The 18,075-nt window shown below is 41.1% G+C and overlaps 1 protein-coding gene across 2 annotated transcripts in view; it reads left to right on the top strand.

Annotated features, from left to right (window-relative positions):
* plxna4 (plexin A4) overlaps positions 1-18,075 on the top strand; it is a 250,805-nt gene that overhangs the window by 211,648 nt on the left and 21,082 nt on the right. For both annotated transcript variants that reach the window (XM_023274628.3, XM_023274627.3), the window contains exons 22-27: positions 1,572-1,840; positions 6,966-7,032; positions 8,679-8,825; positions 9,962-10,121; positions 14,005-14,108; positions 17,052-17,151. In XM_023274628.3, coding sequence (XP_023130396.1) covers positions 1,572-1,840; positions 6,966-7,032; positions 8,679-8,825; positions 9,962-10,121; positions 14,005-14,108; positions 17,052-17,151 — 847 coding nt within the window. The remainder of the gene's footprint in view (positions 1-1,571; positions 1,841-6,965; positions 7,033-8,678; positions 8,826-9,961; positions 10,122-14,004; positions 14,109-17,051; positions 17,152-18,075) is intronic.

Raw genomic sequence — 18,075 nt, forward strand, 5'->3', positions numbered from 1 at the left:
TGGCTACTGATGACTGCTTAATTGTTATTGATGTGTGGGATAATTTGAAGTCAAGTTTTTGACTGTATGCTGTAAACGGAAATAGCTCAGGTGCTGGAAAGACTGTCCATGTTTATGTAAACAGTGGGAAGCTTTCTCAGCACTGGAATATTAAAAAACATCCCAGGTGCTAAGTTAAAGTGAGAAATGCATACAGAAAGATAATATAATATAGCATTGCATGTGTCAGCTCAATAAAGGTTGCATCTTGACATTTTATTTGTTACTTGTAAATGGTAAGGTGTGTTTCTGGCAGTTAAAATCACTTCTATATCTGTTTTCCAATTTTACTTAACTCCTGAAATCATTCTGGTTGCTGCTTTTGCATGTTTTTATCCATCATATTCCCCACTTCCTTCTTGATCTCTATGGAAAAAATTTAATTTCAGCAGTTCATTCACTCTCATTTTACTGTTTCTCCCATCATTGTAAATATTGCAGAGTTTTCATGAAGATTATGTGTAGATCAGAACATTTTGTGTTATTGTACTTTACAATGTATTTGTGTCTCATAAAATGGAAAAAATACCACAGTGCATTTTGCCGCTGCAAAAGAAGGCAGAAAACATGCGCATACACACTGTACAAATAGTTTAAAATTTTCATGCACTCCTGTATTCACACAATCATTGCATACTGTACATGCTCAAAAAATTGTAACACTCAAAGCACATGTGCACATGTCTTGTCAAGCAGTATGAAATTAGACTTGCAACTTAACAACAGCTCCCGGCAGATTACAGCTACCTCCAGGAAAGGTAAAAAGACAGAACATATGCTGGTTGACAGCTGCATTGGGTGCAAAGAGATGCTGTCTTACCACGAGTGCTCTTGACAGATAAAAAAACATAATCTCCTTAGGTGCTATTTATGAAAAAATGGAGAAGAGAAGCATGTGTAGCACGTTAACGGTATAAATGGTGCACAGATGATCTTGGCTCAGACAAGGGGGATTCACATCACTGCACTCTCTTTCAACCTGCATTAGTATGGAATACAGCGCCATCAAAATAATAAACATTCCCTAAAGAGGCTGAGTGTTTTCCTGCCTTTATTCTCAACCTTCAGATGGAACATAACAAAAGCAAGAAAACGCTAAACCCCTCATCTCCCTAGATTCTTCCTTTTTCTCTCTCTTCTAGTCCCCTCTTTCCGTCATTATTTATGAAAATAGATCTATTAACGGTTAATTGCACTTTTAAGTTGTGGAACTGGACATGAATTCATTTATTAGTTGTAGTAATTACTGCAGTGATTTCATGTGTTTGTGCTTTTAATAAATATATCTATAAATCTGATCTATAACAATATGCGTCTGTTACCGTATCCTTTATGAATATATGGAAACATTGTTCATCCAGGCAGGCGGGGAGCTAATAATACATTCAAATTAACCAGTGACTAATTAACCTGTGACTAATTAAATCTATATGTCATCTCCTTGAATGTGCCACACAGAATCTGTACTTTGTTCCTTCCTTGTTATTTTTAGCATTCTTCAGTAAGTGAACATTTCTTCTGTTTCCTCACAGGTGCCAGGCTACCGCCAGGAGCAAGTGGAGAAAGGGTTAAAGCTCTTTGGCCAGCTCATTAACAACAAGATCTTCTTGCTGTGTTTTATTCGCACTCTGGAGGCCCAGCGTGGTTTCTCCATGAGGGACCGTGGCAACGTGGCTTCACTTATCATGACAGTACTGCAAAGCAAGTTGGAGTACGCCACTGATGTCCTAAAGCACCTGCTGTCTGACCTCATAGACCGCAACCTTGAGAGCAAAAACCACCCCAAATTGCTGCTTCGCAGGTAATTATCAGGACTTTATCTGTATGACTGTCTAACAAATGGCCACTTACACAGCTGGTGGTGACCAAGGAGTAACTGTCCAACTCAGCTCCTCTCTGTTTTTTTCTTGGATAAAAAGTCAATGGTCCTGTGCTGAATATAAAAAAAATCTACTGACTGCCACACACATTCACCTTCGCTAAACTTAGGTTTGTAGAGACAAAAGGTTTTTGCTAGCAGTGTCAACTCTTTACTATCAAGGACTGGATTTGCTGCGTAGTTTATTTCCTATCTGTGACATGTTTGGATTAACTCTTGTGACCTTGAATTGCTGGTGCTGTCTCATAAATACCACAGTCATTGCCATGCGCATCATTAGCAAAATAATTATGATTAATTAGCAGTGAATCCAATTTCAAATAGCTCAAGAGGAAAGAAATACTCATTTAGGAAAAAGGGAGAAAGTGAGACTATGAAAAGCTTGCACTCTGGCACAATCACAATTCTCCCTTGGATTTGTAGTCAAAGCCTTAATGGCATGCACTTGAACACAGCACTGTATGTGATTATGCTTCCTGCCTGCGGTGTTTGGGAAATGTGATGATTATGGTTACTAGAGTAAACCAGCTTCCTCACAGCTGTTGTGTATGTGTGCGGTGTGTGCATGCGTGCACATCTATACATAAATGCACATGGTATTAAATGTTGTTTTGCTTGGGGGTTGTCAGTCAAGTCTTGACATCCTCAGATGATTTCACCAACATGCCATAAATTAAGTTGTCCGTCTCATTCAAATAATTTAAATTCTGATTCTCCTTCTGGCAAAAAACACTCTGTCTCTCTCTGTCAGCCAGTAAAGACAAATGCGTAAACACAACAAGGATATGCAGAAAGAGCTGAAATTAATGCTGTTCATCGTACCGTCCAGAAAACAGTGGGCATATTCACCTCATGAAAGCCTGTTTAGACTCTGCTTGGTGATGCAGAGAGAGATTATTGCTGTCTGGGCAGGAGGCATGATTAATTGCAGCCAGAGCTCACCGAATATGGTGCAGCTACTAAACAATGGAGTAACTGCTGATCCTGGCAGCAGATACAACATAAGAGATGGTGAATACAGCAGAGACAGGGAGAGGTGGTCAAGGACAATAGAGACACTTTAAAGCTGTGTCACCTAGTGAGGAAAGCTGACTACCGAGGCATGGAGGCAAGTCATGAGATCAGCACTTTGATCTTTTTATTTCACCAGAGCTTTGCAAATGCAATTCATGCAAATATAGCTGATTTATCTCACGTCAGAAGTTGAGTTGAATAGTCACAACAACTACAACTAACCACCAACTGTATAGTCCAAATACAGGCTCTTCTGTCACACCCTGTTTTGACGTTCCTTCTTCCCTGCCTTGATGACAAGGGAGAGGAGAAGGAAAACCTGGGGAAAATGCCATTACATTCAGCCAGCTCTGGGGGGAGAGCACATGTTTCCAACAAACCCATGCCCGGTGTAATTTCCCATTTGCGATAGATGCAATTGTGATGGACACTGATCGGACCGTCTTCATCTCATTCTTCCTCCTCGGATGCGCTTATTAGTCCTTCAGCAACCCAGCATGCATTTCAGATGTGATGAGGCAGTCTGAGCAAGCTATGCCACCCTGTATTGTGGGCTGGCTGATGTGTCCTTGGATAGAAGCTGAAAATAGTCCAGATACATATAGACACGAGGCTGTGAAGATGAAGCTAGGAAGCAGCACCACCCTCTCGCTTTTTATCTCTTTAATTTGTTCAGTTTCGTTTCTTTCATTTTCTGTTTGCTCATTTTGAGACTTATTCTCACTCGCTATGTCCTCACTCTTCACTGCTCTCTCCACTGTTTGTCTTCACTTCTGATGCTTGTGTAACATTGTCACTATCTTTATCTCCCTCTTCCTCTCCCATACTCACTCCCTCAATCTATATTCCCAGCTCTTCTTCCCCTCCTCCCCTCTCTCCCCTGTTTTCTTGATTGCTAAATCAATGCTTAAAGTGCGTGAGCAGGGTGTCTCTGGCACAGCATCTGAGCATGGCTACCCACTGCTTCCTCTTCCAAGAAATCTGTGTGTGTGTGTGTGTGTGTGTGTGTGTGTGTGTGTGTGTGTGTGTGTGTGAGTGTGTGTGTGTGTGTGTCTTTTTTTCCTCTCTCTCTTTCCACACACGAACACACATCCTTCCATCTGTCCCATCTCAACCTGTGCTGAAGCACAACCACCAGGCAAGCTAACTAACGAGAGCCTTCCACAACCATCTGTCGCATTCCTTGCTGCATTCTCCTCCTTTAACTCCTCTCTTCGCTCCGTTCCTCCGTCTCTCACTTGCCTCCCCACACCACCATCCCCCCTCCCATCGTGCAGAGTTAAACAGTTTTTCCGTAGCCTTAAGTTTTGTTTGGCTCCAGTTGATGCGTCAAAATAGCAGTTTTGATTTTGGTCAAACAACGAAACCTCAATATGTTCATGTGTTAATAACAACATAGCTTTGACTCGAGCACAGATACCCTATCATCACACGGGTTCAAAGGCTCCCGTGTGTAACTGTGAGGACAATTGCCACTGAATGAAAATTTGTGTTTGTTTGTGTGAACAGCAGACAGAATAAATGTCTGTGCATGTGTCTCAGTAAGTCAGCAGCTAGCCATCACCGTGAGACATTTTGACGCAGATGATGACCAATCTTCTTCACCCACCCAGAATCAGAGTGGAAAATGGAAATACTTTCTGATTTCAAGCTGTGCTGCTTTACCGTGCGACTGAAATCAGGCAAGAGGCAGTTACTACTGGCCACTCTTGCAAGAAAGAGGCCTGTATATATACATCTGTTAAGTAATTAGGTGATTTCCAATTATAATAAGAAGTTTTGTGATTTCTCAGTTAAAACTGCTAAACACTGAGAAATTGTTGAAGATGCTATCATGTTTTTGGGAAATTTGTGATGGACATTCTACACTATCTTCAAACAATTATCTACAAAATATCAGAAAATAGAGAATGAATATTAGTTGAAGCCCTTTTATTCTGATGGAGTAGAGGTTCATTCAAAGTGTAACCTAAAGAAATACAAGTAAAAGAAATATGAATAAAACAGAAAAAGACTGTTATACCTTCATTAAGGTTCGAAGAAGACCATTTTTTGTGTCATTTTTGTTTGGCTGATTGCATCTATCATTTAAGATTCACAATGCCCTTTTCAGATAGATGCAAAAAAATACATGTTACTGGGAGGTATGGCCAAAAAAAGATAAATATGTAATGAAGCATGGTTTCCCGTCCATCCTACCTTGGTAATCAGGGAGTTTTAAATGCTGCCAGGGCCCCTCTGCTCTCGATCCTTCTCAGTGCCTACTGCCCCTCTGACTGACTGCCAAGTAGGCAAGCCTGACCATGCCAACACGCCACGGCACATTTCATTGCATTAACCCAAACATAGGTTGTGCTGTGTTTTGAAAATCAGCCGAGGAGAGCTTTGCAGAAGATTGTTTGAAAGTTGTAATACCAAAAGCCAACATTAGATGTTGGAACAGCTCCGTCACAGTGCCATTTTTATCCTTGGTCCCCACAGAGTGTGCTATGATTGAGAATGAGCATAAGCAAAGTGGTGGGGCTGTGCCAAGACTTCCTATTACTGCAGGGTTAGCACCCACTGCCAGACGCATGCACACACTAGTCAGCACACATGATCATTTCCGAATACATACGCAGTGGGATTAATTTGTGCTTTTTGCATGCTAGCCTTAAAACAGCCTCGCGCTTGTCTAGTCACACAGGCACACACTCAAACACAATAACTGTTGGAAGTGAGTAAGGAAAAGGAAGTTTAAGAAGAAGAAAAGGGAAGGTCAGACTCAGCCAAGCCATTTATTCTCTATCCTTTCCTTCATTTCCCTTTTTCATTGCTCGCTCCCTCCTTCCTTCCCAGTGCACCTCCTCCTTTCTCCATCCTCCTTTCATCCCTTTGATAGATGGGCTACATTTGTGGAAATGGAGAGGATTTGGAAGTGTGTATGATTACGGGATCCAGAATAGAGCAGCCAGAGGGAGGGAGGTAGACAGCAAGGACACATGAAAGAAAAGATGAAAAGTGACCTTGTTGACCCTTGGAACTGTGGACGAAGGAAGGGCGGGAGTGCCGGCAAAATAAAAGTGCGGGCACAGTGAGCAGCAGGAAGTTAATCCCCCCCAGGTGTTGTGCCAGTGTTGACAGGGGGTACCAGACAAGCCCACTGGCACAGCGGACATCATGCCCCCCCACACGCCTCAGTGTGGAGCCCCTTTAAGAGGCTGTCTGAATGGCGAGGGGTGGGAGGGCTGCAGGTGGCAGCCGAAACACCAGGGACAAAATCTACACACACACACAAGCAGGCACAATGGACACTAATCCTGAAATATTGATGCCTATGGTAGTTGCTCATTGAAAACAGAGGCTGGGTGTGTGGGTGTGTGTCTGAGGTGTTCTGACAGATTACCCACACACCCCTGCTGCTGGCCAAGAAGGATATCCGATCCTTCTCATCTCCTCCTTTCCTTGCCACCACCACAGTTGCTATTATGTATGCATATTAGTCATTCACATGGGATCACTCACACTGCTGGCCCAGGTCAACACATACACACAAATGCAGATGCACACCATTTTGCCACACCAGTGGAGCATGGATGCCAAGTGGAGAAAGAGAGGGAGATGTATTCATTCACTTTCTATTGTGCACGGATCGAGTGTTAGTCCAGTGAATAGGCAAGGGAGCGCTTGATAATGAGGCCAGTGTTATTACAGAGCCGCTCCAGCCCCTAACGACATCAATCCGCTGGGATCAAATAAAGGCTTTTAATTGCTTTGCCTCATATTAAAATCCCCGCCGCTGTAGACGAGCTGCCCTTGGCGTGCCTGAGCATAAAAGCCAGTCTAAAGATTGTCTGAAAGGCCATCATATAGCATGTGCAACAGCTCTCTCAATTCATGTCTTGGCAATTATGTTTGTGTAGCGAAAGCCTATTCATTAGGAGCAGCTGTCATTTTTAGCGGAATATTTGACAATAGTGTTGAATATTTACGATGGTAATAAGAGCATGGGGATCATGTGTTCATTATGTGCTTTGTGTCTGTCTGTTTGCAGGACTGAGTCTGTCGCAGAGAAAATGCTGACCAACTGGTTTACGTTCCTTCTCTACAAGTTTCTGAAGGTAACTCTCTAATATTAGTTCTCAACTAGTGGAAAAAATGACTATGAGTAGTTCAGTTTTAGTCCCATTTTGCATGTGTAATGTAATAACTGAGGATTCCCTACTGGCTTCTCCAGTATTTTTCACTAATACTTCATGTTTTTACTCTGTGAATAGATAAATAACATAATAGCCTTTAACATGTATTTCGTGGCTGTAAAAGGTTTCTTTGTGATTGCAAAACTAAAGCAGACCTGTATCTTTAGTCAAATTTGATACATGAATAGCATATGTAGTCTATGAATGTGCACGTAAGTACACAGGCTTAAAGTATACTGTATGTAGTTTAGGTTTCCAGAGAGATTTTTTTTAACCATGGGCAGTCGCTAAGCTTTTTTGATCTTGTCACACAACAGTTTTACTCACTCATTTTTCACTGCAGTATGAAGTCCTCCATCTATATGGAAACAGCACAACAACAATGGCTAGAAGTACAGATAACTCAAAACAGTATAATGCAATCAATCATAAAAATAGAAAAGTTGAATGTTCAATTTCTTCGATTACTTATTTTACAATAATTGAAACGACCTGGAAGTAACAGTAATGGCAGTTAGCAGGACTGGAAAAAATAGTGACTCTACATACTATAGATATTTCATCACTTGTATTTTAACACAGCCTGCAGTTCAGCCCAGTGGAGCAAAAAAGTCCCTGAATTCTTGTCTTGTGATTGTTGGTCACAGCTGAGTCACAAAGGAGTGCAGAATTTTTTTTACAGAATCTGGTTAGAGAAAGCATCATAGGATGAAGTGATTTTGATGAAATATCACAATTGTAACTCAGTGTAGATTTTGTTATTTTTCCTGACACGTCACAGATGAGCAGTTTAAGTGCTGCCTCAAAGTGGAACATCCAATAATCCTCTTCGTTTAGCTTTGATTAATGGTGTAATTTTGGAGATTTGTTTGAAAAGATAACAACCTGCCAGTGGATTTTGAGGTTGAGAGGATTGATAATGCTGAAAAGCCAGCCTCCCTGGCCCAGCTACCTAAGTTTCATTCACAGTAAATAGTTTTTTGTCTGACATGCTAATGCAGTTGAAAAGAAGGACTCTTTACTTCATGGAGCACCAATATTCACTTCGGGCAAAACCACCACTCCTCTCCACTGATGAGTTAAGAAAATGTCACAATCATCCTGTTTTTCTCCTCCGTCCCTCCACTCATCCTTTTACTGCAGCTGGGAGGAGAAAACATAAACAATGATAAATGGCTCGTCTCTCTGTTTGATAAACAGCAGTGTGTGGGGAAGGAAGATGGGGGTGGCTTCAGGAGTCTGTCTTTTATGGCATTTTCCTCTGTATATCCATCACACCTTCCTCAAACTCCAGTTTCATTTCTGCAAAGTTTATAAATTGATAAGTGGTACAATTTTCTTTAATTTAGGGGAACGATAGTTTTCAGGGCATGTTGTTTGTAGGTCTTACTCAGCAACACTGGAAGCATGACAGTCTGCAAAAGCTTTACAAAAAGCAACTACAACATTTTCGATAGATATTTTCCCAGACACTATTAAACTTTGCTGTCAGTGAGCTGAGTGCAGATATGGTTTCAAAGTTTCCTCAGTCCTTCTAAACTTTGTTCTCTGTCCAAATGTCTTTGCAGGAATGTGCAGGCGAGCCTCTCTTCTCCCTCTTCTGTGCCATCAAGCAGCAGATGGAGAAAGGCCCCATTGACTCCATCACAGGAGAGGCACGCTACTCGCTCAGCGAAGACAAGCTCATCAGACAACAGATTGACTACAAGACGCTGGTAAAGGTTTCGCCTGCCCAGGGGTCCAAGGGCTAAAAGGGGACACTTAATATGCTTTCAGGGACAAGAGGAGAGAAAAGGGGTGGTTATGGATTGTCGGTCAGGAGATGTGCAACGGGACACAAAGTTGTCGTTGTCATGCTTGACATGCAGGGGGCACAGGAGTGTTGACCTCACTTCCTGGTGAGACTGGAGCTGTCAGGGAAAAGAGCAGTGCTTCGGGATGAGGAGGAAGGAAATAGACTATACATGTATACGTGTCTGCCCGAGCAGAGACAATGAAGCGTTCTCCTGAAGGAAACTATCATTTATTGGTCAAATCTGTCCATTATTGTCTCTCCACTGTGACGTGATTGTTCCAGCCAGGGAAACTCAGAGATAGTTTAGACTGTACTCTACATTCTAGGACCACTTGTTTGTACAATTGGTGAACTGTAATAGGGGAAGAAAAATCAAAAATGCCTTGGAATATTAGTCCATGCTGCCTTTTACAACAGAGTCAGCAATACCTTGCACATGCCCCATAGCCTACATTATAAAAATGTGAAGAACCTGCTTAAAGATAAAAAACGTTTAAAGGAAAGTTTGACTTTTATGTATAATGTAGACATATGCATTTGGGATGATTTGTATATGAAATATAAGACTTTTATTCTCGCATTTATGTAATGCGTATTTGTGCTCATCTTGTAATTCAGGTATTTCCACCAACACCCAAAGGCAGCACTGAAAGAACTGATGAATATGATAATAATATTATAATTAGGTGCTTTAGTGCTCATCAGTTCAGGTAGCACATTACTGTTTCTTCAAGCTCTCAGGAAAGAGCTGTTTCCACAGTGAATGATCTTTTCTTTTGCTGCAATTCTCTCTCATACCCTTTGGCAAGCAGAAAATTATTGCAGTTCCATTGAGTACCAATTCACAGTGCAATCAACATTATTAACATAAAACACACAAACCCATTCTCTACGAAGCCAAAATTTGCATTAGATATAGCACACCGTTTATCTTTGGCACGAAATCAGCTTGGATAAATGCTTTTACTACTTGTGTGTTCCAAAAAATCATTGTCCACAAAAGCCAAAGCCTGAGATATAGGCTCACCCCTCACAGTGGCAGTTCTGTCCTTACAGGTGGTGAACTGCATACATCCAGAGAATGAAAAGAGTCCTGAGATCCAGGTTAAGGTGCTGAACTGTGACACCATCAGCCAGGTGAAGGAGAAGATACTGGATGCCATCTACAAGAACGTCCCACATTCACATCGCCTAAAAGCCTCTGACATGGACCTAGGTATGAATTTTTGACTTGTTGTGTGTAAAAAAAAAAAAAATGTGACAAAAGCAGAAGGTTATTTTTGGTGTATTAAATTTCCTGGAACTTTAATTTACTTGCAGGGTGAGTCTAATGAAAAAATTACCATGACATGTAGTCCTATCATGACTGTCTAGTGAAGAGTTTTACCCGTGTTTGTGTATTCCCTGTTGATAATGGGATATGCATAATTATACAATCCAGGGTTGTAGTTGATGAGAGGTCACGCTCCCACACATTCCTGCACAGCTTGTCAAAACACTTATATGCATGCAGTGTTTCCTATCCATGGTGCCTAGAGAACGAAAAAAGACTGAACTTAGACATCCATTGATTTTTAGAAAGGCTTCCCCTGTCTACCCGGCCCATCTTAAAAAGTACAAGTCTTCTTAGATATAGAGAAGTAGCTTTCTTTTCAACCTCAGGAGGCTTGGCTTCCTGGCTCTGTTGGCTCAGATGTCTGAGATTGGTCTCTCCCCTCCCCAAACTTCCCATCGATCTGCTCTCTTGTCGACTAGCGTCTGAGTCAGTTGATTGATCAGCTAATCAATTGAGATGCTCAGTGATCTCTTCTCTACAAAATCCCTTTTCTTTCTTTCTTTCTTTCTTTCTGACCTCATTTGGCTCTTTATATAAATTCAGGCTCTTCATGCCATTTATGACCCTTATAGGAAGCTGCATTATGTTATTATGTTTCCATAGTTACACAATTGTTGCTCACTACCTTATATATTTAATTAATTTAATAGGCTACTGTTAGGAGAAAAGGTTGCAATGACATACCTTCTCAGCACAACGTCAAGTGGTCAGAGATATTCAGTACATCTTGTGTGGGTAGAAAGTACACGTGTACACACAAACACACGTGTGCACAATATTGTTATCCATGATTGTTGGCCTGCCAATACCTACAGGCTGTCTCCTCACTGTGAGCTGTGCTTTTTATGGTTTAATATTGCCAGATGGATTTTCCAAACCCCTGTTGTGCGTTGGTAATAGCATATTTATAACCAAACCCAGATCTAAGATGGGCTGAGTGCATACCATAGGGAATCTGTCCATGAGATAGCTAAGTGAAAAGATTGGTTTAGCCTTTTGACGACACTCCTGGATGAAATTGTTTTATGGCCCCCTTTGGGCAGGATGTGTTGTTCTATTATTGTTTTATTACAAAAGGGAATTGGAAATTGAAGCTAGCTGGCCACTTGCTCTGTATGAGTGGGATTGTGGGTATAAGAGGGAGGATGAGTAAATGCAAGCTCACAAGAGAACACGTGTATGGAATTAAATATTTTTTTCAGTGTTGTATTTACAGTATGTATTCAACTCGTTGCACAGATTAGAAGAAAGTTCTCTCCTACTCACATTGCATTAGTGGACTGAGAGCATATGATTTACGTCTGTAGGGTTTTTTTTATTTGCTAGTCATGCTGTTGTAATTGCGATTTCTTGGTCTTGTGCCATTTATGTTGATGATTTTTCTTCAGGGGGAACAGGTCTTCCATTTGATTGTTTCTATTATCTTGACACACTTTTTAACTTTCAAAGAGCTGCTCTGTGTGTACAGGTAATACCACTGGCTTTAATGATTTCTGACACACACACACACACACACACACATACACAGACTGATTGCAATGACTGATAAAGATAATGGGATTGTGGCAGGCCTGTCCAGAGACAGATTGACCAGGCGCGTTGTTATCCTGGGTATTGTTTTTAATTCTGCTTTGCTGCAATCCACAGTCCTCCGCAGGGCACCAGTAAAGATATGGTTTAAGAACAAAGAAGATAGACTTTGTGTGCGTGTCTTTGTGTCATTGTGTATAGCTTTCCAGTAGCAAGTGTGTGTCATGCATCTCTGTGGAGTACAACAGTCACCTTCAGCCTTTTTTTTAACCATCAGCTTCCATTCACTCCCCAAAGCCCTTATCTCCTCGGTTGTGCTTGAGTCCATAAAACAAGTCCACAGACACACATGTGGTTGTCTGGTCTCCGTGATTAGAGACCACCAGATTTGGGAATAGTAGAGATCCCAGTTTGCTCTGGTTTAACACCAAATTTATTCCTTTATTTGTTCCTTCCTGCCTTCCTTTCTCTTCATTTCTTCATTTGTTTACTGAGCCTTGACTGCAAACGGGCGCTCATTTGCATCTTTACAGGAGGATGTAGTGTATAGAAAAAAAACAACAGGAGAATCTTTATTTCCTGCAGATTTTTCAGATGCTAACACAATTCTGGTGGATCCTCCAAAGACAGGCCTCATCATGCACCACAGTGATTGCCGCTTTGTTTCCCTGTTTGTGATCAGAATAGAAGATGACAGTGGCCAACGCAAGTGGGAAGCACAGCAAGGCGCACAGACACAATAACATATTCATAAAGCCCATGATGTCTACAAAAGAATAGAAGAATCATCTGCCTGTTTGTTTTCAAGATGACTTTCCTTTTTTCACTTATGATAATGTTGCTGTGGTATTGTGAGATGTTTTCTATCAAAGCTTTTGTTTTGTTTTGTGCTGAGGTTGCACAGATGTGGGAGGCATGGTGTATATGTAGTCGAGATGTAATTTGGTTGTAAGGTCATGTAAATACCTTCCTATTGTTCATATGAAAGACACTGTCATGTGCACCAGATGCTGCTTGTTGAAAAGTATGGAAATTAGATGATCAGCAGCCTTTGGGGATAGCTGTTGTTTTATTTTTGTAACTTTCTCTGCACACTGTTGTGGATCTGATTCTAATCTGCTCTCACCAAAATTCCCAGCAGCCACTATAAGAGCAGTTAGGCAAGAGGTTTAGAGCTGTAGATGGGCGTTTGACAAGGGGAGAGCAAGGACCAATAGTGCCTTCAGAGAGCAGAACATAAAGGCCAGTGCTGCAGATGGAAAAGGAAGTGTACAAGCCCTGGGCATGCAACTGTAATCACACCCATCGATCGCACCAGCAAAAGAGATGGAAAGGAGCAAAGAGGGAGAGCTTCATTCTAAAAAGAGTAGAGTGGGTGATTAATTTAACTCGCCTCCTGTTACTGTCTCGTATGTGAGCCATTTCTGTTTTAGTTCTGCATCTGTTTGCCTGTTTCTTTTACCCCTGCCCAATGATTTTTCTGTTGTTGTTCTTCCCTCTTTTTGATCCTATTCGGTCTTTTCATAACAATGTAAAATGGCTGTTCTGTAGAAAGCAAAGAAGAACCTTAATAGATCAAGATAAAGATGGGAATAACTTCTTTTCTGGGAGACTGATTTAAAAAGGGATGCTTTCTTCTGGTGCAGTGCCTTTTTTGAAGCTGATGTTCTTCATATTTGCATCGAGGAATTACAAAGAAAAGTTACCATTCCAACCCCTGGGGGTGAATTAAATTGCTACACATGCAGCCACCATACATCATCTGACTAACTCATTAGGTACAAGCCAAATAAAGATATCTGCATTTAAGACTGGTGCAATCAGAACTTTTTGACCTTTTGTTACTCCTCATAACACAACATCATTTCTTCTTACAATTTAATTTAAAAGTATTGAGTGGCTCCACAAACATACCCTTTGGGATTTGGATCCAACTGTTTATCTGTCTTAATTACTGTTGTGGCTAAAAACAGAACAAACTCACAAAAGTAGAAATCTGACATTAAGACAACCGCCAGAACCCACTGTTCTTGTCCTAAAGCCATGTAAGTATACCAAATACCATGGCGAGGTATTGAGATGATGCATATAGAATAAAGGGTGCAGAATCTCCCCGCCAGATGAAGCAAACAAGAGTACAAAGTAAATATTGTCAGTGGAGTGACGCTGTGTGAACGTGGTTGATAATATTATAGCCAGCATGGTTTATTCTTTCCTTTCTTTTCAACTGCAGAATGGCGTCAAGGCCGAGGACAGCGCACAATCCTCCAGGATGAGGACATCACCACAAAGATTGAAGGTGACTGGAAGAGACTGAACATGCTGGCCCACTATCAGGTATGCTATTGATTCTGCAATGACTGACACTAAGCTCAAAAATGAAGCCTAAATAATTAACTAGTCGAAGCACTTGAGTAAAAATATGATTTCTTGAGACTGCTGTAGAAATTTGTTCGTTTTTTTTTTTTTTTTTTTTAATCTCTGAAATTAGCATTGGCAGCAATATGTTAAACTGATATTTCAGTAAAATTTTAATGTTGTTCAAGTTTGACGCTCTTACACTTAAAATCGAAAGGATTTTTTAAAAAGACAGCTACAGAAATGCTTTCTTTTAAAAAAGAATACTGATGTTTTCATGACATTTTCACAGCAAAGGTATACAAACACTGAAGTGGATGTGTTGAGGTTAAGGTAAAAAAAGAAAAAGCACATTAACCATAAATGGCAGCTATTTGGTATTGGATTTTTGTAGGATATTTTTCTTATTTAGATCCCCTCTCTCTTCTTTACCACATATCGTCTCCATTGTGTAGTGTATATAGCTGCCACTGATGCCCTCTCAACTCACCTCTACCTTTTCCTCTTAAACTGACTACATAATGGAGGATTCAGTAAAAGCACTTGTGTAGCCATTTAGTGGTGCAAGTACTAAAAAGACAAGGACACCCCTCACACACCACTATCACAGGTTATCTGTGAGGCAGAGGGGAATGAAAGAGGGTGAGACTGGGAAGTGACCAACAACACAGTGACTCTTGGAAGTAATCCTTTGTGTGTGGAGAGGCGAAGAGGGGTAGAGATAAAATCTAATGTGCTGCCCCAAGTGTAGTCTTCCCTCTGAAATTGATTAGCGTTGACACACATCATTGGTCTGAGACATATGAAGCACCATTTGTATGCACACATGTAGAAATGAGAGCACAAAGAATGGATATTTCTATATTCAAATGAAGACAAATGCTCAAAATACCAAGATGTGTCACACAATCACACACATTCATTTATGCAGATGACAGACAAATACATGTCGGCAGGTGTTTTGTTCCACTGACTGTCCGTCCAGCCAAAACAACAGACTTTGTATGGGGAAAAGGACCTGCTTTGTCAATATGGTGTTAATAATTCAAGCAGCTACGTATGTGACGACTGTCCCCTCCAAGTGCAGTTTGCCTGGTGCCTAAATTAAATGTCAGCGGCAGCAAGTGTCAACAGGCTGAGAGTATGTGGTGTGGGTGGAATGGATTAGGGAGCTGATTCGAATCAGAGATAAGATAATGAAGACAGAAGTTAATTCATTTTTCAGACCGGGGAATAAGGACACCTTGTCCTTGACAGACCAAAAAACGGAAAAAAAAGGAAAAAAAACACTCCTATCCACTCAGAAATTGTCAGGAGGCTAAGCAAAGAGCTAGAAAACAAACACGTTCAAGCGTCAGTCAAGGGCGTCTGTAGTTCTATACTCTTGTATTCATGACTTTATTTGAATTTAAAGGGTTAAATCTACAATTCTAATAAAGTCCACTGACGCACACTATTAATTTATACCACCTCTGAAAACACACTTGTGCTCCTACATTTGGTCTTGGTATGTCCTCCAGACATTTTACATAAGTATTGTTGCCTTATTAGAAGCTAATATGACCAAGCAGACACACTGAATAGAATTATGTGCTCTCCTTTATTACACTAATCTGGTGTGATCCGCCACTTGCCAAACTCCCCCGCTCACTCAGCCTTCAGTTGCAGTGTGACAGTTTGCTTTACAACCAAAGTGAAAAGTTTGATTTCTTGCTCAGGAAAATATCACATAGTAGCTACAAGCAAAAATTTGGCATTTCTCATATCTGATCTTTCTGTCCCATAATGACACATTTCTCTCCACCTCCTCTCTTTCAGGAATCTGTGCTCTGTTTTCTGCTTTTATTATCCAAATCTTATTTCCTCAAATGCCACTCCTCCTCTTCACATTTCATTGTGTTCCGCCGTGCTTTGCTCGTTTCATATCGATTGAACATATAAGAGCAGTGATCAGGGAGAATACTTAAGGCTGTTGGAGAGTTGCGGGGCTCCCCTCAAAGGAATAACAAAAGCTGCCCCATGGGCCTGCTGCTTACATTGATATAAACATGCATGAGGAGCAGATTGAGTGACAGGATGAAATAATGACACAATCTTAATAATACCCCAGTTTTCTCTCTCTCTCTCTCACACACACACACACACACACAGACACAAACACATATGCGGACTAAAGCCCCTGTGGTACTATCCACCCACACTATGATAAAGATCACTTCAATTAACCCTGTGTGTGTGTGTGTGTGTGTGTGTGTGTGTGTGTGTGTGTGTGTGTGTGTGTGTGTGTGTGTGTGTGTGTGTGTGTGTGTGTGTGTGTGTGTGTGTGTGTGTGTGTGTGTGTGTGTGTGTGTGTGTGTGTGTGGGTGTGTGGGTGTGTGTGTGTGTGTGTGTGTGGGTGTGTGTGGTGTCTGGGCTGGGACAGACTCCATCCCAGTTGTGTTAATTGAATCCTGTTTGGCTGACTGGAGAAGGAGGAGCGCACCATTGACTCGTTCATTCATTTACACACACTTATTTACACATAGACCAACACAGGCGCACGCACGCTGCTTCTTGAATCTTGGCATGTTCATACACGCACTCCGGAAACACACACTAACCCTAGAGGAAAGGTATTATTGAATAGAGACTGTGGGACGTCCCCTCTCACAGAGGCCTGTACAATGCTCCGCTAAACTCTCCCTCCCCCTGTCAGTCATCATATGTATGTGTGGGCTGAACACAGCACATAAGGGTAATAAGATATTCTCTGTTGAAACCACAATAGATGGAGGGAAATATAGAAGATGACACCGACACAATGATATATGTTTTTTCTGATTAGTTCTGTTACGTGAAAAATCATGAAACGAAAGCTCTGCATTTTTAAAAATTTTGTTTTCAGTAGTATTCTATATAATAGATATGTGTCTGTTTCTTCAGGTACCTGATAATGCGGTAATGGCCCTGGTTCCCAAGCAAGTTACAGCCTACAATTCGGTGAACAACTCCACTGTGTCGCGGACATCTGCAAGTAAATATGGTAAGTAGACATTTTTATGTACACCTTCAAGTTTGAGTAGCATATGTGTCGCTGAGCCTTTCCCAAACCTGAGCTCAGGTACACCAGTATAAACTACATGAATGTGTTTTAAGGTGCTCAGTAATAATATTGGATATAAATAAAACAAGTGCAGCATTTCAACATCAACTTGGACCTTTGTGTGACATTTAAAGGTGGAGTATGCTATTGTAAGCCAATTTACTTTTGGTCAAATTCAGCAAATATCTTCTCAAAGTTCACTGTTCTGTGTGCACGTTTAAAAAAAACGAAAAGTCTGGTGGCTCTGTATGAAAAGTAAACAAGCAAAGACACTATTCCAGCAGGTCTTGTGCATGTTCATAGTCATGTTCAGGGAAAGGGATGAGAAGGGATGATGGAGATGAAAGTGGAGCATTGGAAGCCAAAATAATGACTAATCTGTAACATACTATCTACTGTAGATATGCTAAATATCAACAGTTTCTCTCCAGATTTGCAGACTCCACCTTTAAGGAAGTTAAATTTGCCCTTTTTCTGTGTAGCTTCGATCAACCAGTTGCCAGATCATTCAAACCTGACTCAAAAATCAAACATGAGGAATCATTGAAGTCAGTCAAGCATGCCTAACAATAAAATATCAAATATGTTCCTATAAAATGTCATATTTTTAGAGGAAATAGGGGTAAATACACAGGTAGAAACTAACTGATCCTGCAGCTGTGGTTGCGCCTACGTGAGGACCCTGCATGTCAACAGTGACAAACCTAGAAAGACAAGGCACAATTTAGAGCTGAAAATGCTTTCTGAAACATAAAGAGACCAAATAGACTCTTTCTTCTGTTGTTCTGGCCTCTTGAGACTCCAAAGTGTGTCCTCTCAGCTTTCCATGTGCCAGTGGTTTTTCCGCCTGTCCGTCTGCTCTGC

Source organism: Amphiprion ocellaris, chromosome 21 (genome assembly GCF_022539595.1).
Source record: "Amphiprion ocellaris isolate individual 3 ecotype Okinawa chromosome 21, ASM2253959v1, whole genome shotgun sequence".
In the NCBI taxonomy this organism is placed as follows: Eukaryota; Metazoa; Chordata; class Actinopteri; family Pomacentridae; genus Amphiprion; species Amphiprion ocellaris.